The 22423-nt window shown below is 55.9% G+C and overlaps 2 protein-coding genes across 7 annotated transcripts in view; one reads left to right on the top strand and one right to left on the bottom strand.

Moving 5' to 3' along the window:
* The first annotated feature begins 2550 nt into the window (after window positions 1-2550).
* On the top strand, window positions 2551-15785 carry LOC130030404 (syntenin-2-like). Its single transcript, XM_056121673.1, has 11 exons — window positions 2551-2648; window positions 4876-4947; window positions 6198-6267; window positions 8429-8523; window positions 9256-9276; window positions 11128-11136; window positions 12821-12955; window positions 13516-13691; window positions 13785-13956; window positions 15204-15295; window positions 15635-15785. Exons 2-11 carry the CDS (start codon window positions 4894-4896, stop codon window positions 15687-15689), a joined length of 879 nt encoding a protein of 292 aa, XP_055977648.1. The 5' UTR covers window positions 2551-2648; window positions 4876-4893; the 3' UTR covers window positions 15690-15785.
* Window positions 15786-20180: 4395 nt separating this feature from the next.
* The window catches only part of LOC130030403 (syntaphilin-like), a 47812-nt gene continuing 45569 nt past the window's right edge, over window positions 20181-22423 (bottom strand). For all 6 annotated transcript variants that reach the window (XM_056121669.1, XM_056121672.1, XM_056121668.1 and 3 more), the window contains one exon: window positions 20181-21382. In XM_056121669.1, coding sequence (XP_055977644.1) covers window positions 20203-21382 — 1180 coding nt within the window. In that variant the 3' untranslated portion in view covers window positions 20181-20202. The remainder of the gene's footprint in view (window positions 21383-22423) is intronic.

The raw sequence follows: 22423 nt of genomic DNA, 5'->3' as shown, positions 1-22423 counted from the left end.
CAAAGCATGTTCCTCAGGCGTGTTCTCATTTCAAGTCCAAAGATGGGGGCTGTGGACAGACCCCACCCTCCCCTTCCAGCACGGCTGAGCTCAAAAGACTGAATGCTGGCTTGTCGTGGGCATGATTTTTCATGTCAAAAAGTAGAGCAGTTCAGGATGGAAATTCTGGAAAGAGCAGTGGGAGAGGAAAATTCCTCCCGGGGAGAGGGCTCTTTTCCTTTCAAAAGCTCTGATTAATTTCAGGAAGCCATTAGCACACCCACCTGAGCAAACCTTCCACTGCCAGACTGCCAGGGGGTGCCTCTCAGCCAGGCAATGAGTTCTCTCTCCCTTTCCAAGCCTACAGAACTTTTTCTTCACTCTGTTTCTGCCCTTCCATTCCTGTAAAGAATCTGGATGTTCAGGCTGGAATGATAGTCCAGTGGGGAGGGCACTTGCCTTGCATGTAACTGATCCGAGTTTGGTCCCTGGCATCCCATATGGTTTTCGAAGCACTGCCAAGAATAATTCCTAAGAGCATTGGCTGATGATTCCTGAGCATTGCTGGGTGTGGCTCCCAAAACAAAAATAGAAGAAACTGAATGCCTGTTATGTGCCAGGCATTGAGCTTAGCATGGAGGATTCAGAAATCCATGACACCCCGCTCAGAGAGGGAGGCAGCAAACAGATAGAGCACTGGAACTCCAACCAGGGACTGCACAGCTGCTCACATAGGGGATTGATGATACTGGAATGGGTGTCGAGGTGAATGAGATTCTGAGATCTAAGGAAGGGGAGATCTACCTAACTGTGCTTGTGTGTGGGCTGGGGAGGATTTGGAGAGTTTAGGATTGAAGAGGAATTTGACAGCTGAAGGAGTAAATGGCATTCACGAGAGGGAATAGCTCCAGACTGTGAACTCTCAGGGGGAGTTTTTAAAGAACACTAAGTAGTCTGGAATGAATGAAATGCAGGATGAATGGGGGGGAAGAATCAGGAGGTGAGATTGGAGATAAGAACAAGAGTCAGGTGGTGAAGATTTGAACCCATGGTCTAAGAGCTTGGTATGGTCTAAGCTTCAAGGGGGAGAGGCAGTGCTGCAGCTAAGTCCCAGATTTCTGTCTCAGACCATAAGGAGTTGTAGGGATGTAGATCTCATGGGGCCCCTGGTGGGTGACCAAAACTGGGGGTGGGTAGGAAATGAATTTAAATGATTGGCAGTAACTAGCGAGGATCTACAGGTGGACTCCCCTCCCCTCCAGCCAGGAGGGAGGTCGTCCTGTTGCCCTAGCTTTTTGTCCTGAATCCACAGACCCTTCTGCCTGATCCAAAACATGCAGGGATTTGGGTACGGAATGACAGGCTGGCAGGTCAAAGTCTTGCACGTGACCAACCTGGGCTTGATCCCTGGCACCATATGGCGTCCCCTTGGTTCCGCCAGGAGTGATCTTTGAACATCACCACCGGGTGTGTCCCCCACACGAAAAAGGTCAAATGGTTCGAACTTGCGATAGGAAGTCGTGACCTGCTTGGCCCCCACAAATCCCCGCTCTGGGGCTCCAGCCAGGTTGCGGTGAGAGCTGGGTGGGGCGGCGCCTTCCCCACTAGCGGGACCCAAGGCCCTTCCGACCTCAGCAGTCATGGGCAGGTGGCCATGGGCCCTCCCAGCTCCCGAGGTCCAGGATCTTACTAACTAATCTCACTAACAGAATCTCCCTCTTTCCGAGGCCGTTTAAGCATCCTTGGGGGCTCGAGGGCGTGGGGGAGGCCACGTGTGTGGCTCGCCCCTTCGCAGCCGAGTTTGCTCCCCCTGTTCATCTCCAGCGCAGGAAAACAGGCAATGCGAAGCCTGACCCCGAGTTCCCATCCCTTAGCTCTGAAGCCTTAACAGGATTTTATTTTCTTTCTTGGGAGGGGATGGGAGGATTCTGGCGCCGGTTAGAGGTGCCTGGAGAAAGCGGGAGGCCGGTGCGGCTCCAGGCAGCCCCGGCCGGTCCGTCACGACCCACGCCGCATGGGGGCCGCCATCTTTCCCCCCCGCGGAGCATCCTGGGAACGGCCCGGAGCCCCGCGCATGCGCTCTGGGCGCCACTGCGCGCTCTGCACGCCACAGCGCACCCTAGCGGACCCGCGGGGACCCTGCGCGGGCACCAACGCCCAGAGAGACCCACGGACACGTGGCTTCCAGCAGGGTTCGGTGGGCGGGAGTGGGCGCCGTGGAAAAGCTCCGCGACAGAGGGGAATGACAGATTGGGGAACTGAGGTTTGGGATGAAGAACAGGCCCTGGGACCCACGCGACTTGCCCCCACGCCCCGGTGCAGGGAATTTCAGCTCACCAGCAAGTGGACAGCTAGGTGTCCAGAGGAGGGTTCCCCAGCAGCGGTTCCTGGGGAGAGCGGCTGTCCGTGTTATAAAGCAGTGAAAGGGTTTTTAATCAAAGAAGGTGCATCTGGCCTTGTAAAAGCACAGACTGGATTGTTCCCCAGTCGCGCCCTTCGTTGTGCCGAACTTAAAAGAGCACATTTGGGTCTAGTGCAAGACGAGATGGAGCAGCACTTTGCCAACACGTTGCACTGGGCACCCTGAGTCAAAGGCTGCTCGGGGACCCAGGTGTGGATTCTCGGAGGACGCATCCCCGTGCACACACACCGGGTGTTCCGTGACGCAGGTGCTGAGAAGGACGGACAGCGATTTTTCCAAACGCTGAACAAAACAAAGTGTGACTTCCCCTTCCCAACCCGAGAGGCGGGTGGAGGGCTGGGCCACACCCGGCTCTGCTCTGGGGCTGTTCCTGGCTCAGGGCTTACTCCTGTGCTCAGGAGTGACCCCTGGCGGTGCTCCTGGGATTTTAACTAGGGATTGGTCAAGGCACCCTGTACTCAAGTCCGAGATGCATTTCCGAATATTACACTGTATATTAGAATGGGAAATAATCCACCGGATTTTTATTTTTAAAAAACAGGATAAAAGGCCAGAGTGATAGTACGGCTGGTAGGGCCCTTGCCTTCCACGCAGCAGACCTGGGGTCCATCCCTGGAACCCCGTATTAGTGCCCTGAGCTCTGCCAGGTGTGATGCCTGAGTGCAGAACCAGGAGTGCCCTGACCACTGCCCAGTGTGGCCCCAAATAATAACAACAACAACAACAATAATAATAATAATAGCAATAATAAAAATAGGAAATAAACACAGACAGGGCAGTACATCAGAAAGCACGCAGGTCAGCAGTCAGCTTTTTTTTTTTTTTTTTTTTGCTTTTTGGGTCATACCCAGCGATGCTCAGGGGTCATTCCTGGCTCTGCACTCAGGACTCACTCCTGGCGGTGCTTGGGGGACCATATGGGATACCGGGGATTGAACCCAGGTCGGTCGCGTGCAAGGCAAATACCCACTGTGCTATCGCTCCGGCCCCCAGCTTACTTTTTATTTATTTTATTTTTTTGGCTTTGGGGTCACACCTGGTGATGTTCAGGGGTGAATCCTGGCTCTGTGCTCAGGAATCACTTCTGGTGAGCTTGGGGGATCATATGGGGTGCAGAGGATCAAACCTGGGGTGGTCGCACGCAAGGCAAATGCCCTACCTGCTGTGCTATCACTCTGGCTCTGGGAGGTCTGTATGCTAGGATGAGCTGAGGTCTAGGTCTGAGCTCTCTGTTTCCTAACTCCCCGCAGAGTTCTTCATCTGTTTCATGCCATCCAGACATGTCCATGCGCTTGGTTCCTTGAAAACGCTGATGTTTCAGTCAGGTCATTTTGCCAGCATCCACGTGCCCGAGGGCAGCCATACTCTCTCAGCATTACATCAACAATGCACTTTGGTGGTGGGGAGGCATATTTTGGCAAACAGGACACCGTCCCTGACCTTGTGAAGTGGGATCCAGTGTGAGAAAGCACATTTTATGTTTTTTTCACTTAAAAAAATTTTTTTGGCTTTCTGGGTCACACCTAGCGATGCTCAGGGGTTACTCCTGGCTCATGCACTCAGGAATTACTCCTGGGGGTGCTCAGGGAACCATATGGGATGCTGGGGATTGAATCCGGGTCATCCACGTGCAAGGCAAAAGCCCTCCTGCTGTGCTGTTGCTCCAAACCCCACCCTTAATTTTATTAGTGATGTTTTATTTAAACCATTAATTTTTGGTTTTGCAATTTGGCTGCATCTGGCCATGCTCAGGGGTTGCTCCTGGCTCTACATTCAGAGATTACTCCTAGTGGTGCTCCGGGGACCACACGGGATGCCTGGGATCAAACCCAGGGGGGCCTTGTGCCAGGCAAGCACCCCACCCCACTGAATTATGGCTCGGGTCCCTCATTCAAATGTTTAAAGAAAACTTGATTTGAATGAAAACATCAATCATGTACACTGAGCAATGACTGGCAGCAGAAGCAGTAAAAGTCACCAACACCCATGGTCAAAGGTGGGGCAACTCCCAGAGCCTGTGAAAAACAACCGCACAACCGAAAACGTGGCATTCCATTTGAAAGCCCACAGTCCAGAGGAGGAAGCTGTGTGGAGCGGAGTGGCCAGCGAGCCCTACACAGGCCAGAGACCCTGACCCGCCAGTAGGCTGTGAATGAAGGAGACAGAGTGTCTGCTGGCAGGCGGCCGGCTCCTTATCCTGAATTGCGAAGAGGCCTGGGAATTCCTGCCCACAGTCAACAAGTGGTGTGGGTGGGACCCAGAGAAGGTGTAATCAGGCCAGGGCCAGCCACAGAGAAAAGGTGGACAAGGCCGATGCAGACCTGCAGTGTGGAACCCAGAGGAAGGATGGGGCGGGGGGCTCTAACACCTTTCTGTGATCTTTCTCCTGAGGTTCAGAGTGGCACACGGGGACAGGAGGTGGCCCCTCTGCTTCCTCTTGGCACTCACCTCTCCTTACCCCCTGTGCCCCTTAGGCATCCTGAGGAGCAGCCATGGCTGTGTTGTACCCATCTCTGGAGGATCTGAAGGTGGACCAGGCCATCCAGGTAAGCCTCCAGGCCGGGGTAACTAAGGGAGCCCAGTCTTGAAAGGAGCTGGGGGTGGAGTGCCGCCCTGGGCCATCAGCTTCCCCCCATCATAACCTATCCCCCTGCCCTTGAACAAGGTATCCAGACGCTAAGCCATGGGATGGAGAAAGCCAGGCTCACTCTGCCCAGGGGACTGAGAGTCCCCACGGGGTAGGGCGGTTTGCAGAGTGAACCCTTGGTCCTGGTGCTCAGCCTGCTTAGTCCCCTAAAATCCCTTTCTCCTTCCACCCACCAGTGGCCTCAGTGGGTTCTGAGAATTTAGGACTTTATCCACCTGAGAACTTAGTTGTGAGGTTACCAGTCCATGTGCTGCCTCTCTCGATTATGAAATCGACTCTGACATTCGGTGGGTTATGGCCTATGTACAAACTGCCCCTCAGGAGTATAAACATCATGGGGCTGGAGTGATGGTACAGTGGGGAGAGCATTTGCCTTGTACGCGGCCAACCCAGATTCAATCCCACCACACCTCATATGGTCTCCTGAGCACCTCCAGGAGTATTTCCTGAGTGTAGAGCCAGGAGAAACTCCTGTGCAACGTTAGGTGCTGGATGTGTCACAAAAAAAAAAAAAAGAAAAAGTGTGGACATTAAATTGGAGAGACAGTAGAGGGGCCTTGCATGAGGTTTGACTCCCCGCAAGTGCTCAGGAGGGTTACTCCTGAGCAGAGTCAGCATTAGTCCCTGAGCACAGCTGGGTATGGCCCAAGATCCCCTGCCTTCCCTACAAAGGAATATGGACATCTGCAGAGGCCATATATATATTTTTTATTTTATTGGGGTCACACCCGGAGATGCACAGGGGTTACTCCTGGCTCTGCACTCAGGAATTACCCCTGATGGTGCTCAAGGGACCATATGGGATGCTGGGAATTGAACCCGGGTTGACCTCATGCAAGGCAAACGCCCTACCTGCTGTGCTATCACTCCAGCCCCCCCCATATTTGTTTATTTTTAATTAATTAAATTTAATTATTATTGAGGTAAAGGCCATAGTTTACAACAGTGTGAACGTTTTTGCTTGAGGTGTACAAAGTTATTCCACCACCAAAACACCCAACCCCCTCCACCAGGGTCTCTACTAGAGGTCACGTGTAAATATGACCTCGAAGTCTCATGGACAGCTCCCATTCAGTCCCACTCCCCACCTCCGGGACCCCCAGGCTCCAAGGGTCCCACAGTCCTGACCTTCATGCCCATCTTTCCTAGGCCCAGGCCAGAGCCAAGCCCCCGACTCCTGCCCTGCTGATCCAGGGAACAGCTACTTTCCAGGCTCCAGGTGAGTAGGGGGTGGGGTGCTCTGACCTTGGCCCTGAGGGGCCACCCTGGAGGGCTCTGGGACTCCGGGGCCACGAGGAGGCAACTCCCATCCCACTTCCATCCAAAGCCTGGCTGATTTGGTGGGGTCCTCTCTCCCCCCAGGTCCAAGCTGTCCCCCCTCCCTCTCTGCCTAATCCCCATGCCTGTCTGGTACCAGCACAGAGGGTCCCTCTCTGATGTCAGTGGTGGGCGCTGGTCCACATCCGTATGCCAACCCCTTTCGGGAGACCCCAGCTCCTGTGACCCCAGGATCAGAATGTCACGCCCACCTGCCAGGCTCCCTGCCAGGCTGAGAGTGGAGGACAGCTGAGGAGTGCCAGGGAGCTCCTGTCACAGAAAGAAGGGGCCAGAACCCCACGGATCTGTCTGCTCAATGGGCTGAGGCCACAGGTGTGTCTCACGCTGCAGAGCTCGTGGTCTGGCTGAAGGTGGTGGCTGGTGATGTCTCTCCTGGCCTCCCCCCCCTCGCACCCTCACACGCCCGGAAGTGGGGTGCAGGGAGACAGTGTGCATTCCGTGTCTTTCCCGTAAGGACGCAGGTTCTATAAGCCCAGAGCCCCACCCCGAGGGTCTCATGTAACCTAAATGACCTTCTCAGAGGCCCCACCTCCAAGTTTATGGGGTTGAGGGTTTCGCTAACTTGGTTGTTTTTAGTGGGGGCCATACCCAGCGATACCCAGGGGTCACTCCTGGCTCTGTACTCAGGAATCAGTCCTGGTGGTGCTCAGGGGACCCGATGGGATTCTGGGAATCAAACCTGGGTTGGCCGCATGTAAGGTGAGCGTCCTTCCCGCTGTACTATCACCCTGTACTATCACTCCAGCCTTCACCAATTTTGGGAAAATCTGAACATTTATTCCATGACCCCCCTCTCTCTGCCAGTCAGCCTTGTTGGGACTTAGATGGTCTCTTGAGAGGATCCCAGTTGTAGGGCATGAATTGGGGATCGAGGGTTCAGACCCTGAGGACACAGCCTGTTTCCTACCCGTCTCAGGGCTGCCTCGTGGCTGCCGACGTGTACGTGTGTGTGTGTGTGTGGGGGGGGGGTGTTCATACACATTCCACTCCACCCTTAGGGACCCACTGAGCTGAGTGACCACCAACCACCCTGACTTGACCCCCCCATCTTTGAGGTCCCCCAAGATGGCCTTAGAGTGGTTGGGGAAATCTTGACACAGGCCCTAGGGGAGCAAACCACCCTCTATCCTTGCCACTGTGTTTTCGTTTCGCAGTCCTGGGGTGAAACCTGCGGAGAGCACACATGCTCGGGGCCGCAGTGCCAGTGTCAGTCACCCGTAGTCTCACCTGAACCCCAGAGTGTGTGTGTGTGGGGAGGGGACTCGGTATCCCCAGAAAGCTGTGGAGAAAGGCAACCCCCTTACCTGGGACTCAGACTTTTTTCTTTCTCCTGGGGTGTCCCAGGCCCTGCTCAGGCCAGGGTCCCCAACACAGAGAAATGGTTGTGGACACCGAGAAACGGTTCTGCCCGATGCAGACGGGGCGGAAACCCATGAGTTCCCTCACTGGTACTTCGCTCACCAGTGTGGGCCTGGCGGCTCGTGCTTGGGCCTGGCGGAGCTGGGGGCTTGCAGGGTGCAGTGTGGGGGGCCAGAGGCTCTAGAGATCAGGGCATGCCACTTTGTGACTTGTCTCTGTGGCCATCCCTCTCCTCTCCTCACTCAGCAGTGCTGGGGGTGCGGGGGCTGACAGGCTCAGACACCCCGGACGTCTCTGTGGCCCCCACCTTCTTTTTTTTCTTTTTGGGTCACACCTGGCGATGCTCAGGGGTTACTCGAGGCTCTGCACTCAGGAATTACTCATGGCGGTGCTCTGGGGACCATGTGGGATGCTGGGAATCGAATCCCAGTTGGTCACGTGCAAGGCAAATGCCCTACCCACTGTGCTATTGCTCCAGCCCTGCCCCCCACCTTCTAAGGCGAGGGCCCACCTCACCATCGAGGGCCACTGGGGGAGAAGCGTAGCTTACTCGGGGGCATGCTGTGTTCCTGGCAATAAATGGACGTAGTCCCGGTTCCTCACAAAAATGAGCCAACGCCTGAGCACCGGAGGATGTGGCCGAGCCCGTGAGTAACAGCCTCCTCTTTCTTCGCTCCCATCAGTTCTCTACCCAAACCTGGCAGAACTGGAAAATTATATGGGTCTTTCCCTCACCAGCCAAGAAGTCCAGCAGAACCTGCTTCAGACTCCAGATGGTGCCAGTGTACGTATTGGTCTCCTGGCTGACAGCTCACGGATTGTTCTGGTTTTCCTCCGTCTTGGTCTGTCGGTTTCAATAGACCTGAATCATTTCTTTCCTGGGCATCTCCATGGCTGTTTTTTTTATTGATGCTTTTCATTTTGGTGCATATTTCCCTCCCTCCCTCCCTCCCTCCTTCCCTCCTTCCATCCCTCCTTCCATCCTTCCATCCTTCCCTCCCTCCCTCTGTCCCTCCCTCTTCCTTCCTTCCTGGGTCCAGCCTGGGTCTCTCAGATACACAGCATGTTCCGCAGTCCTCCGAGCCATCTTCCTGCCTTTGACACTTTTCTTCTGGAAATTCCATTAAACATGGGGTGGGGTTCACGGTTTTTCCCTAGACTTTGAGACTTTGAGGTTGAAGTGTCACTGCCTGCCCTTTGACCTTTAGCTGCCTGGCAATGGAGGGTGTGAGACCCAGCTTGAGCCTGAAGGTTCTCACAAGGGCTGGCTGTTTGTCACCCATCTCAGGTCCCCACATGACCCAGCAATGCTTTCTGCCCTCCTTACTTTGGGGAGCGAAATAAACCTCTCACCAAATACTCACACGTGGACCATGTGCCCCCCCCCCCCCCCCCGGGCCCCTTCTAGTGAGCCCCTCTGTGTGCATCTGTCAGCATCCTGGTCTCCAGCCTCTCTCCCTGAGCAGAGGTTGCAAAGGGTCGCTGTCGATCTTGCCAAAACAGCAAAGAGGATTCTGTGAGCGTGTCGAGGGTGGAGGCTGGAGAGGAGTGGGTGATGTTCTGGGCTGTTTCTCCAGAACGATCCCCTTGATAGTCAGGTTGTGAGGCCCAAACATGAAGTAAAGAAGGTGCTGCTGTAATCCAGTGTCAACACTGTTTATAAGTTGGTTTATAGATTGGTTAAATCTATCGATAGAATCCGTCTTTGCTCCAAAAAGTAAGGGCATCAGTGCATTCAGCCTATGGGGTTACAGAAGGTAGGGCATTTGCCTTGAACGTGGCTGACCCAGGTTTGATCCCCGGCATCCCATATGGTCCCCCAGAGCAACACCAGTAGTGATCCTTAAGCACAGAGCCAGGAGTAAGTCCCAAGCACCACTGGGTGTGTCTCCAGAACAAACAAACAAACAAAACCAAATAAATCAACAAAAGCCCCAACAAAAACATACGATTGAGTCCTTTGGACTCTCTCTCTGGTGCTGGCTTGGTTTTTAAAGTCAGGTTCGAGAGCTGTTTATTTGCGAGCTCTTTGTGGGCGGTGTTTTTGCCAATATCTCTTCCCAGTGTTAAGGAAAGTTGTACACTTCGGTGAGGCCCATTGGTTAGTGTTTCTCTTTTCTGGCGCATACTTTGGTATAAGGCTTTCATCAAGCCCTAGGTCCTGAAGAATTTCCCGTAATTTTCTCCTAAAACAGTTGTCATTTCAAGTTTACATTGAACTTTATAATCTTGTGTGAATAAATTTTTGTAAAAGGTATGAGGTTTAGGTTATAATTTAGGTTTAGGTTTAGATTAGTCCTGCCTGTGGATGTTCAACCATTTGTTGAAGAGATTCTTTAGTCTCCACCGGGTTGTTCTTGCTCTTCTATTTTTTTTTTTTAACCACACCATGATGCTCAGGGCTTACTCCTGTCTCTGCACTCAGGGATCACTCCTAGAGGGGCTCAGGGAGACCATAGAGAGTGCTGGGGATCAAACTTGGGTTGGCTGCATTCAACTCCAAGTGCTCTACCCACTGTGCTATACTCCAGCCCCTGTGCTTGCCTGCCTTCCTTTCTTTCTTTCTTTCTTTCTTTCTTTCTTTCTTTCTTTCTTTCCTTCCTTCCTTCCTTCCTTCTTTCTTTCTTTCTTTCTTTCTTTCTCTCTCTTTCTTTCTTTCTTTCTTTCTTTCTTTCTTTCTCTCTTTCTTTCTATATTTCTTTCTCTTTCTTTCTTTCTTTCTTTCTTTCTTTCTTTCTTTCTTTCCCTCCCTCCCTCCCTCCCTCCCTCTCTCTCTCTTCTTTCTTTCTTTCTTTCTTTCTTTCTTTCTTTCTTTCTTTCTTTCTTTCTTTCTTTCCTTATTGAATCACCATGAAATAGTTACAAGCTTTCATGTGTGAGTTACAATCACACAATGGTCAAACACCCATCCCTCCACCAGTGCACATTCCCCACCACCAATCTTCCCAGTATACTTCCACCTTTCCCACCCTCCCCCTGCCTCCATGGCAGACAATTTTGTCCATACTCTATACTTTTGGGCATTATGGTTTGCAGTACAGATACTGAGAGGCTATCATGTTTGGTCTTTAATCTACTTTCAACACACATCTCCCGTCCCAACCAATCCCTCCAACCATCATTTTCTTATTGATCCCTTTTCTATTCCAGCTGCCTTCTCTCCCAGCTCATAAGGCAGGCTTCCAACTATGGAGCAATCTTCCTGGCCCTTGTGTCTACTGTCCTTGGGAGTCAGTCCCATGTTATGTTATTTTATACTTCACAAATGAGTAGTCCTTCTATATCTCTGTCTATCTATGTCCCTCTCTTTCTGACTCATTTCACTTAGCACGATACTCTCCATGACTATCCACTTATAAGTGCTTGCTTTTCTTATAGAGAGCAGGGGCCTGTTTGTGTGAGGCTGTTTCAGCATTTTCCGTTCTGATGTGGGTCTGCCATCCATCCAGAGGGCTGCCAATACCACATTGTCTTGATTCTGTCCTTTATCATGAATCTCAGAATGTTGTAGAATGATTGCTCTCACTTGCCTCTTTGTTGTCAGAATTGCTTTATTTATTCTAGCTCTTTTTTTTCTTCACATAAAGTTTAGATTAACCTTGCTTGTATCTATAAATCATCTTGTAGAGATTTTAATAAAAAATTGACATGTTAGTATATCAATTTGGGGACAATTGACACATTGACTTTGCTTTTTCTCTTCTTTTCTTTTTGATTTGGTTTTGGGGCCACACCAGGTCATGCTCAGGGCTTACTGCTGGCTCTGTGCTCAGGGATCCCTCCTGATAGGCTCATGAGACCATCTTAAGTGTTGGGGATAGAACCCAGGCCAGCAGCATGTGAAGCGAGCACTTTGCCATCTGGGCCATGTCTCGAGTCTCCACTCTACTTTTTAAATTGAAGAGTATAAATGACCTCTTCAATAATTTAGATCTTTAAATGATCTTTTACCAGTGCCTTGTCATTTTTACACGTATATACATATAAAACATCCTACATTTGTTGAAGAGATTCTTTTGTCTCTGCTGAGTTGTTCTTGCTCTTTTATTATGATTATTATTTTGCTACATTAATTTATTTCAATAGAATCAACAACTTAATTTTGGGGGGTCTTAAATAATTTTGTTGGTTTATTTTTTTGTCTTGTTTTGGTTTTGGAAGAAAATAGTTTGTAGTTTCCTTGGAATTTTCTAGTATACTGTCATATCATTTGTAAGTAGAAAAAATTCCTGCTCCTTTTTCTACCTGCATGACTTTCATTTCCTTTTTTGTTTTTATTTTAATTTATTTTTGGGCCACCCCCAGGGATGTTTAGGGGTTCCTCCTGGCTCTGCACTCAGAAATTACTCCTGGCAGTGCTCAGGGGACCATATGGGATGCCGGGGATAGTACCCTACCTGTTGTATTGTCGCTCTGGTCCCTATTTCCTTTTCTTATAGTTAGTGCTTCCCATGCGTGTTTAACAGGAGTGATTCATATGGACCTCCTTGCTTTCTTCCTGCTTATTCATTTTTATTCTTTTCTTTTCTTTTCTTTTCTTTTTTCTTTTTGGGTCACACCTGGCAATGCTCAAGGGTTACTCCTGGCTTTGCACTCAGGAATCACTCCTGGCAGTGCTCAGGAGACCATATGGGATGCTGGGAATTGAACCCGGGTCGGCCGTGTGCAAGGCAAACACCCTACCCGCTGTGCTATTGCTCCAGCCCCACATTTTTCTTTTTTTCTTCATTTATTTTTCAGACAAAAAAATCAAACTTTCTCCCCATGGCTCACTGTGAGCTAAGATTTTTTTCTCCTGATTTTTAAGTGGATACCAAAGGGGTCTGTCTCCTTCACACATCGCTTTGCCTGGGGAAATGAGGGTACCTCCCCTCAGCCCCCTTCATTTTCCTCCAGGTTCTCTTTCAGGCACTTTGGCTCTGTCGCCCCCTAGTGGCCGCAGGGAGCCACCTCTCCTCTCACTGGGTGGAGAAGTGTGTGGTCTTGGGCTGGGTCACTCCAGGGGACCACTCCGTCCTCCTTTCCCACCTCAGGGCTTAGCTGAACCTCTTGATTCTCTGCAGATGGCGGCCCAGGGCCTGATGGTAGCGCCGGTGTCAGGGAATAGTTTGGGCGTGCGGCGAGCAGAGATCAAGCCGGGGGTGCGCGAGATCCACCTGTGCAAGGATGAGAGGGGCAAGACGGGGCTGCGACTGCAGCCCATCGACCAGGTAGGGCTTGGGGGTGAGGGTGGGGGGAGGGGGGCCCCTCGGAGACCTGGCAGGTCCTGGCTAGCACCGCCCGCACCCCTGGACTGCCCAGGAGCCCTGACCCCTAGCCCAAACCCGTATCACCCAACACTATGCGAAGGTCCGTCCCAACCCTCAAGCCCGGCTCCTGACCTCAGGTGCTAGCGCTGTCCTCCGGGCCCAGCTGGGACCTGCCCCTGACCCTCTTGGGCTCGTGTGACTCCAAGTCTCCCCGTTGCTTGTTGTCCCCGAGGTCACAGGGCTTCCAGGCATTGGATGTAGAGAGCGGAAGTTGGGGTATGGGTTGACCCACTGCCCGCCCCGATGCAGCCAGCGTTTAGGGGTACAGCCAAGGTCGAGGTCTTGATTCACTGGCTTCCCAGCCCCTGGGCCCGGAGTGTTTGCTCCCGGGGAAAGCTGGGCAACTCGGAGCCAGGCAGAGCTGCTGTTTTTCTGTAGGGACTGGGGGCAGCGGGAGGCCAGCCACGGTGTGGACACGGGGTGCAGGCAGGGCGTTGACTGCCATGTCCGGCTTCCCACAGGGCCTCTTCGTGCAGCTGGTCCAGGCCAACTCACCCGCGGCCCTGGTGGGGCTGCGCTTTGGGGACCAGATCCTGCAGATCGATGGGCGTGACTGTGCTGGGTGGAGCAAGGACAAAGCCCACCGGGCCATAAAGAAGGCATCCGCTGAGAAGATCGTCATGGTCGTCCGCGACAGGTGAGCAACCGGCCCCTGTGGCAGTGGCGGGTGGGGGGGGAGTGGGTCCCCAGTCATATCCCAGGCCCACTCACACAGTCCCCGTTCTGCCAGGCCCTTCCAGCGGACGGTCACCACGCACAGGGACAGCACCGGCCACCTGGGCTTCGTCATCAAGAAGGGGAAGGTGTGCTCGGTGGTGAAGGGCAGCTCGGCCGCCCGCAACGGGCTCCTCACCAACCACTACCTCTGCGAGGTGAACGGGCAGAACGTCATCGGGATGAAGGTAGCATCTGCAGCCTCCCTGCACACAGAATCAGGGTCTGGGGGGGGCGGGGCCCAGGGTAGAGAAATGTTCGTGTGTGTGGCCACCGCCCCTTCCCAGCCTCCTTTTGCCCCCCCCCCCCCCCTCGTGCGCCTGTGCAGCGAGGGCTGGGGACAGAGCAAAGGGATGCAGAGCTGGAGTGGGCAGGTGTGAAGTGCTCGGGAGATGCCCGGGAGATTCATGGGGGCTTTAGCGAGGCAGGTTCTGGCCCCAGAGGCCAGGAGGAGCAGCTGGAGGACCGGTTCTAGAGGATGCTCAGGACAGCCTTGGGTGGGGAGGGGGGTGTAGCTGCTGTTGGAGGTGGTTCCCTCTCCTCTGGGTACCACATTTTTTTGGGGGGGAGGGCTGGAGCTTAGGGTTACTCCTGGCTCTGTGCTCAGAGATCTTTCCTGATGCTGCTCAGGGCACCACCTGAGGTGCCGGGATTGAGCCTGGCTTGGCGCATGCAAGGCCAGTGCCCTACCTGCTGTACTGTCGCTCCAGCCCTCAGCTCCTTCCTGCTGCACCCCCGTCCCCTTGCTGGGTGCCAGGCACAAAGCTCTAGAGAGGCCCCACAATCCTTAGCCCTCGGGGGACAGCCATGCCTCTGAGCAGCTGCTCTCCGGGGCAGGAGTGAGGTCAGGGCACACTATGCTGCAGCCTTCATGGACATGACCATGGGGGGAGGGGGGCTCCTTCCCAGGAGGCCACCGGTTCCTTTTTCTGGTGGCGGCTGTTGGCACTTCCTGCCAAGCAGTGTCCGAGGACCGTGCTTGTCCCAATGCTGTGAGCCTGGAGCTTGATCATCCCTCCCAGGGCCCGTCTAGCGCCTCAGATGGTTGAGGCATTGTCTAGCACCACTTCTCCTGTTTCAGCCCAGGTCCGAGCAAGAGCCGTGGACCAGGCCGGGGTTCTCTGGGTCTCTAGGTCTCAAGGGCCAGGGGCCCTCTGCCATGGCCATCACGCCTGGTTCACACCCACTCTTCCAAGCCTTGGTTCCCCGTTTCCCTGCGGGCTGTCGGGTCAGCAGGATGGAAACTGAGGCCTTCTGCTCAGGCTGGCCGGGGGAGGATGCTGCACCCTCAGCCTGCGGCTCTTCCCTTGGTGCTTTGCAGCCAGAGCTGGGTGTGGGCATGGTGCCACGGCGGGGTGACCTCGCCCTGGAGCTGGGGTCAGGGCTCAGGGTCATCCCAGCCTTCACGGTGACACCTCACTTGTCTCCTCTGCAGGACAAAGAGATTACAGAGGTTTTGGCTGCCACGGGGCAGGTCGTGACCCTGACCATCATCCCCACTGTCATCTATGAGCACATGGTCAAAAGGTGAGCGTCCCTCCCTGGTGCGTCCCTCAGTACCCGCCCCCTTCGGGCCCCTTCATGCTCGCCCTCTGTGCCCCTCCATGTGTGCCCCTCCATGCCCTTCTCTTCACACCCCTTCACACCTTTCCATGTCCCCCCCGAGCCCCTCCATTCCCCCTTTCCCTCCACACTTCACACCACTCCCTTCCCTCTTTCATACCCTCCTATCCTCCTCCTCCACCTCCTCTTCTTCCTCCTCTTCCTCCTCCTCTCCCTCCCTCCCTCACTCCCCTTCCCCTTCCTCAGCAGTGGGGAGCCCGGGCAGCCCTGCGCTCAGTATTCAGTTTCCTCTTGTTCTCCCAGGCTGTCGCCGACCCTGCTGCAGCACACCATGGACCGCTCTGTCCCTGACGTCTGAGCCCCCCGAAGGACAGCGTGCTGGGAGCCGGGGCTCGACCTGCTGGACTCAACAGGCCGCGGGGTCCTGGCCGGAGTCGGGTCAGGCTGCGGCCATGCTCTGAGCCACAGCCATAGCCACACTTGAACCATAACCACACTCCAGCCACAGCCACGCTGCAGCTGCAGCCGCAGTCACACTGTGGGCGCAGCCCCTCCCTGGCAAGAGTTTGCCTCAGCCAGAAAAACAGCTCCATTTCCAAAGAACAGAAATAGAGTCTCGTGAAACGTTTTCCCTTTCTCCTTTCCTCTTTCTTCGCATGCGCTTCCAACCCTTCACTTCTTTCGAATAAGGAGAAGCGACTTGAAGGGCACAGAAGCCCTTTCTCAGAGCAGTGGAAGGTTCTGGGTCCTCGCTCCCAGGACCAGGGCTGGGGTGGCCCTGCCCTTCACTGAGTGAATCTGGAGGCCAGTGGGGCGCAGGGCGGGCAGCAGGACAGCAGGGGCCGAGCAGCCCTGGTAGCTTTGGGCTGGGGTTGGCAGAAGTTTTGGCGCCTGCCCTGCCCCTCATCTCACTCCGGCTTGCTCCTGTGCCTGTGGTGAATGGAATGGGGGTACGCTCACAGGGCTGGTGGGCTGGCCTGGGGGTGCCAGCGGTGGTGTGTGTCGTCTCGCAGCCCCTCTGCTCTGGGCAAATTTTCAGGCTTCCCGACCTTGGAAAAATCTCGGAGGGTCCCTTTGCCCAGAGTGAACCTTTGGACACTGTCCAGAGTGTGTGGACACATGAGTACATGTTTGTATGCATATGCGTATGTTTACTTATGTGATTGCATGTGTGTATATGTGAGTAAATGTGCATATGAGTGTGAGTATATGAATGTGTTTCTATCTGCATTTGAGTGCATGTGTATGTGTGTGTGTCTGTATGTTTATATGTGTGAATGTAAGTCAGTGCATGTGTGTATGTTTGAGTACATGTATGTGTGTGTGAGTGTATTTGTATATTTGTGTGTGTTGCATGAGTTTGAGTGTATATGAATGTGTTTGTGTGTGAGTGTGTGTGAATGTATGAATATGTATGTGTGTGATCATGGTATCTCCCCTGCCAGGCCCCTCCCGGAGAGCCCGGCAAGCTACCGAGAGTATCTTGCCCGCACGGCAGAGCCTGGCAAGCTCCCCGTGGCGTATTCCATATGCCAAACACAGTAACAACAAGTCTCAAAATGGAGACTTTACTGGGCCCGCTCGAGCAAATCAATGAACAAAGAGAGGACAGTGTGACAGTGACAGTGTATGTGTGAGAGTATATGTCTATTTGTGAGAATATATTTGTGTGCGTGCATGTTCATAATATACACGTGTGTGTGAATGTGTAGATGAATGTGTGCTTGTGTGAGTGTATGTATATTTATGTGAGTTGCTGTTATGAGTGAGTTCCTGTGTGAATGTTTGTGTGAATGTATGCATATTTGTGTATGTGTGTATGTGTGTCTGTTGTATGAATGTGTGTTTGTATGTATATTTGTGTGAGTTCATGTGTATGAGTCCATATGTGTCTGTGTGTGTGTGTTCGTGCGTGTGTGAGCCGCCCTTTCCTGCCCTCAGAAAGAAGACACAACCAGAGCAGGTGTTTCCATGCTTTAATTCAGAGCCGAGCGCCGTGGGTACAACTCTGGCTGAACAAAAGGACGAAGGAGACAGAAGTGAAGACCCCCCCACCTCCCCTCGCCTGTATCCCCTGAATTCTCTGTCAAGGGGATGGTCTAAGATGAGTGCACTGTGACCCGTTTGTGGGGTCCCACAGGTCAGAGAGGGGGGTGTGAGTTCTGGGGGCTTTTGCTTGAGAACCCTGACAAGGCCCCCCTTCAAGGCGCTGTCACATGGACCCTGCCCAGTGCCAGCGGCCACTGGGAAGGGCAGTGGGTGAAAAGCTGTCTTCCCCCTGGGGAGATATTTGGAATAAACCCGGCGGGAGCCTGGTGTGCCCCTCTCCACCTCACTCCTGCCGCAGCCTGGCGCTAGGCATGTAGGCTGACTGAGGCCGGGCCGCGGAGAACAAGCTCCCCTGGCTGCCGGCCCCGGGGAAGCGGAGGTCCAGAAGACGGTTCCTGGGAATGGGGTTCCTTTGGAGCCCATCAGCTCGGGGCCCGAGGCTGGGGGCGAGGGGGCAGGCCCCAAGGCTTCTGTTCCTGAAGCTGAGGGCAGGACGTGAGGTCCCGGCTGGCAGGAGGAGGTCCGAGGCAGGAGGGCGAGGGACGCTTTGGAGGCTGAGCAGTAGCAGGGACCTTGGGCCTGGCCTGGCCTCCAGCCCCCGAGTGTGGGCCCTGCAGTGGCAGGGCTGAAGCCTGAGCCAGCAGGCGCTGTGCCCCCACCCGGCCAGGCTGCACCTTTTGCATAGATGCGGAAAGGAGAACACGCACAGACACGCACAGACTCACGCAGACGCAGACACACACAGGAGCCCTGGGTCACGGGCGGAAGGGGCTGGGAGCCGTCTCCACTGGCAAGAGAAAAAAACCTGCTGGGGGCCCCCTACCCCGGGCACTCTGGGCAAGGGGGGCTGGGGCCAGCATAGAGCCCCGCCTCAGACCCTCGCCTCGACCCCCCGACCCCGCTCCAGGCCCCTGGACCTGCAGCAGTGACTGCTCCGTCCACAGTAAGAACACCAACCACGGCCACCAAAGCACAGGCCACAGCAGGAAGGCCACAGAGTAAGACGCCGGCAGGACTGTGGGGGGGGGGGGGGGAGTAGGAGCAGGGCGATGGTCACACAGCTCGATGATGATGACGACGACGACATTCCCGAGGTGAAAGACAGAGATTCCACGTTGCCAAAGAGAGCCGCACGTTTATTTCCTCGGCAAAGCTTAGTTTCTGAGTCGACACCACGCAGCGGCGGGAGAGCAAGCCCAGGACGCCGGGCCAGGCCAGGGCTGGGTTTTTGGAATGGGCTGGGCACAGAGCCCCCCTTCACAGCACAACCAGGTCCCGGGGGTCCCCCCCAGCTAGGCGGGTTTGGCCGGTCCTGGGGTGGAAGGGGGGATGTTTTGCGAAGGATGGCTGGCTGGTGTGCAGTCAGGACCAAGGCGGGGGCGGCTTTGGAGGCATGAAGCTCGAGGTGGAGGGGGCGTGTGCTCCGTGGCCGGGCTGGCCGCTGGCTCTCTGGGGACATGCGGGTGCCCCCCACCCAGTTGAGCTGCGGGCATGGGAGGGGTGGCGCAGCGGGGTGGTGCGGGGTGGGGGGGGTATCGTGAGCAAGCAACCTCGGCAGAGAAACACAGTCGCCTGAGGCCTGAGGAGGGAGACGCTCAAGATGGGCCGAACCTCTGGACAGCAGCCGGGAACCGGGACAGTGGGGGATGGCTTGGGGCTCCCAGGGTCAAGGCGACGCGTCCGTGTCGGCAGCTTGGAGGGGGGAGCTCCCGCCGACCACGCGCCCCAGGTCTCCCACGCGGCTTCACCCGGAAGGAGCAGTTCGGCTCCAATCCCCACTTCACAGGAGTGCCCCGTCTCCTGCCCCCGCAGACAGACAGGCCTGAAGTCGAGGAGCTTTCATCCTGGCCGGCAGGCAGCCTCCCGACGGGGGCACCCTGGGATGTGGGAGCAACAAGCCCCCGTAGGGAACTGAGTGCAAAGTGGATGTCTGACCTGAGGCCCCACCCCCTGGCCCCCAGCCCAAGAAATGTGGGGTGTGCTCTGGGGGGGGGGAGCTGGGAGGGGTCTGGCGTTTCTAGCAAGCAGAGCACTGCTGAGTCCAGCTGTGGGGACCCCCCGCCTCCCTCCTCCCAGTCGGGCTCAGCTCCCCAGAGGAGGAAGCGATGTGCCCAGGAGGCCAGCAACGGCCCTGGGGGTGGAGGTGGGGGGGACAGACGAGAGACAAACACGAAATCCTCCAAGCCTCCGCCTCATCCTGCCCTTTCCTCCAGCCTGTGGCCCAACTGCACCTCGGGACCCCGAAGTGGGGAGCCCCAGCCGGCCCAAACCCTGCTGAAAAAAAAATGAAAAGCTTGGGGTCGGGGAGGACTTGTGCCTGCCTCCATCTGAGGGGTAATACTGGCCCCGAGACCTGGGCTGGACAGGGGGCGGCTTGGGCGAGAAGGTGGGGTGTGAGGGTGGGGACCGGGGCTCCTCCGGGCCAACCTCCTGGGCTTAGGGGACCCACGAGCTCCGCTGGGGGCAGGGCGGGCAGGGCTGGGGTCTGGCCACCCTCTTGGGGCCACGTGTCCCACCAGGGTGCCTTCCCCGCCTCCGCGCTGGTCCCTTCTCTCTGGGGGCTGCCTGCCTGACCCCTATGTCCTGCCCCACCACGTGGTTACCGCCTGGAAAAAAAAATTAAAAGAAAAAAAAAGAACAGCTCCCAGAGCCCCAGACTCAAATAAAAACCCGCCTCTGCCCCCCAGGGAAGGCGGGAGAGAAAGAAACGCCCCTACAATCAGTGGTCGGGCCTGGAGCTGCCGCGGGGCGGGGCGGGGCGGGGTGGCGTGGGTGGGGGGATAGGGGGGTAGCAGGGTAGAGGGGTAGAGGGGTGGGGCCCCTCAGAGCTGGGAGCCGCCCGGGGGCCCCAGCGAGCGGCAGCTGATCCTGCGGATGGAGTGCAAGGCCACGGTGCAGCAGCCCCGCAGAAGGGAGCTGATGTTGTAGATGGGCTGGTCCTGGCGGCGCTGCGAGCGGCACAGCCAGGCCACGGTGGGCACGGCGGGCACCACCACCGCCAGCAGATCCACGATGTAGTGGCGGCTCCAGTAGCTCCTGGGCTCCTTCTCGGCCGCGCCCGCCTCCGCCGCCGCCGCCGCCGCCTCCTCGTCGTCGGGGCACGCCACGCTCACGGACGGGCCGGGGTTGGGCGCGGCGCCGGGCCGGAGCGCCGTGGGCCCCTGGGTGATGATGGGCTGCATGGGGTCCTCACCCACGGTCACCACCACGGTGGAGTTGGCGTCCCTGGGCCCCGGGCCGCGCGGCTCCGCCTTGGGGCACCGGTCCCCGGCCTCGGCGGCGGCGGGGTCCGCACCGCACGCCTGCGCCTTGGCCACCTTCTCCAGGAGGGCGTCCAGGTCGGGCTGGCAGGGCATGAAGTCCGTCTGGCTGGCGCGCTCCTGCATGCAGCTGACCTGCACCCCGGCCTCCATGGCGCACAGGAGCTTCTCGTAGGCGCTGCTGGCGGGGAAGCGGGGGCCCAGGCTGAAGGAGCCGTGCAGCGAGGCCTCGTCCGGCCCGCAGTCCACGCCCGAGGACACCAGGCTGCTGGCCTCCAGGCCGTCCGTGCGGCTCAGCGTGTCCTCGGTGGTGCCGAAGCCGCTGTCGGGGCCGTCCTCGCCGGGGACCCCCGGGCGGTCGCCGCACACGGCCGGGTCGCTCAGCTTGGTGTAGGTGGAGCTGCGGGTGAGCGAGCGGGCCGGGGAGCCCCCCGCGGACTCCCCGGCCCCGCTGCTGCCGCCGCCGTCCTCCTTGGCCGCCCCGTCCTGGGCCACCTCCATGCTGTGCAGCAGCGTCTCCAGCTTCTTGTTCTGGATGTTGATGTCCACGAAGTACTTCTGCAGCCCCTTGTCCTTGTCCAGCAGGTTGTTCTTGACGGTGTCGATGACCTGCTTGAGCTGCCGGATCTCCTTGCGCGCCTCCTTCAGGGCCAGCTGGGCCTCCACGCGGTGGCACTCCTCCTCCACCCAGTCCTCCTGCATGCGCGACAGCTGCGCCTTCAGGTCGCCGATCTCCGTGTCCCTGCAAGCACACGGACGCCCGCGCGGCTCACACCCACAGCCCGACCCTCCTGCCTTCTCTGTAGTGAAGGGGACGAGAGGGGCCCGGGCGCAGGGGGAGTGAGGACGTCTCAGCCAGGTGGAGAGAAAGGCCAGCCACAGGGAGGCCAGGGCCACCCCCTTTCCCAGCCAGGACCCAACACGCAGGAGACCACTGGCATCTAAGCCCACTTCCTAGCGTGTGAGAACTCTCTATGTACAGATGCCGCTGGCACCAAAACCCTGATGCCTCTGTTTAAGGCTTGGGAGGAGAGTTCAGGCGTTGGTGAAGGTGCTGAGCTGGCTTGGCTGATCTGGGTTCGATCCCCAGCATCAAATATTGTTTCTTGGTTCCTTCCAGGAGTGAGTCCTGAGCAAAGCCAGCACTAAGTCTTGAGTACCGCTGGGTGACCTCCCACACACAAAAAAAAGTTTTAGTATTTTTTGAGGGGAAGGCCACATCAGGTGGTACTCAGGGCTTACTCCTGGCTCTGTGCTCAGGGATCACTCCTGGCAGGGCTTGGAGGCCCATCAGGGGTGCCAGGGATCCAACCCAGGTTGGCTGTGTGCAAGGAACTGTGCTAATAGAAGTTCCTTGGTTTTAGATATACTGTCAAACACTGTCCTCCCGTTGTTCATTGATTTGCTCGAGCAGGCCCAGTAACATCTCCATTTTGAGACTTATTGTTACTGTGTTTGGCATATTGAATACGTCATGGGTAGTTTGCCAGGCTTTGCTGTGCAGGCGAGATACTCTTGGTAGCTTGCCGGGTTCTCCGAGAGGGGCAGAGGAATCGAATCCAGCTCGGCCAGGCTGGCTGCTCGCTATATATATCTGCTATATATATATATATATATATATATATATTCGAACCCTGCTCGGCTGGCCTGGCTGTGTGCAAGGCAAATGCCCTACCACTGTAGGGCTATCCAGTATATAAATATATATGTATATATATGTATATGTATATATATATGTGTATGTATATATATATATATATATTCTTTTGGGTCACACCCAGCG

This window comes from Sorex fumeus, unplaced genomic scaffold, assembly GCF_029834395.1.
Source record: "Sorex fumeus unplaced genomic scaffold, SorFum_2.1 ptg000044l, whole genome shotgun sequence".
Taxonomy (NCBI): Eukaryota; Metazoa; Chordata; class Mammalia; order Eulipotyphla; family Soricidae; genus Sorex; species Sorex fumeus.
Note: the sequence above shows the minus strand (reverse complement) of the source record. Positions and strands in the feature narration are given on the sequence as shown.

Coding starts and splice junctions, on each gene's coding strand:
- LOC130030404 (XM_056121673.1), top strand. CDS start 4,894: ATGGCTGTGTTGTACCCATCTCTGGAGGATCTGAAGGTGGACCAGGCC. Junction 6,268..8,428: donor AGCTACTTTCCAGGCTCCAG/GTGAGTAGGGGG, acceptor CGCTCCCATCAG/TTCTCTACCCAAACCTGGCA. Junction 13,692..13,784: donor GTCATGGTCGTCCGCGACAG/GTGAGCAACCGG, acceptor CCGTTCTGCCAG/GCCCTTCCAGCGGACGGTCA.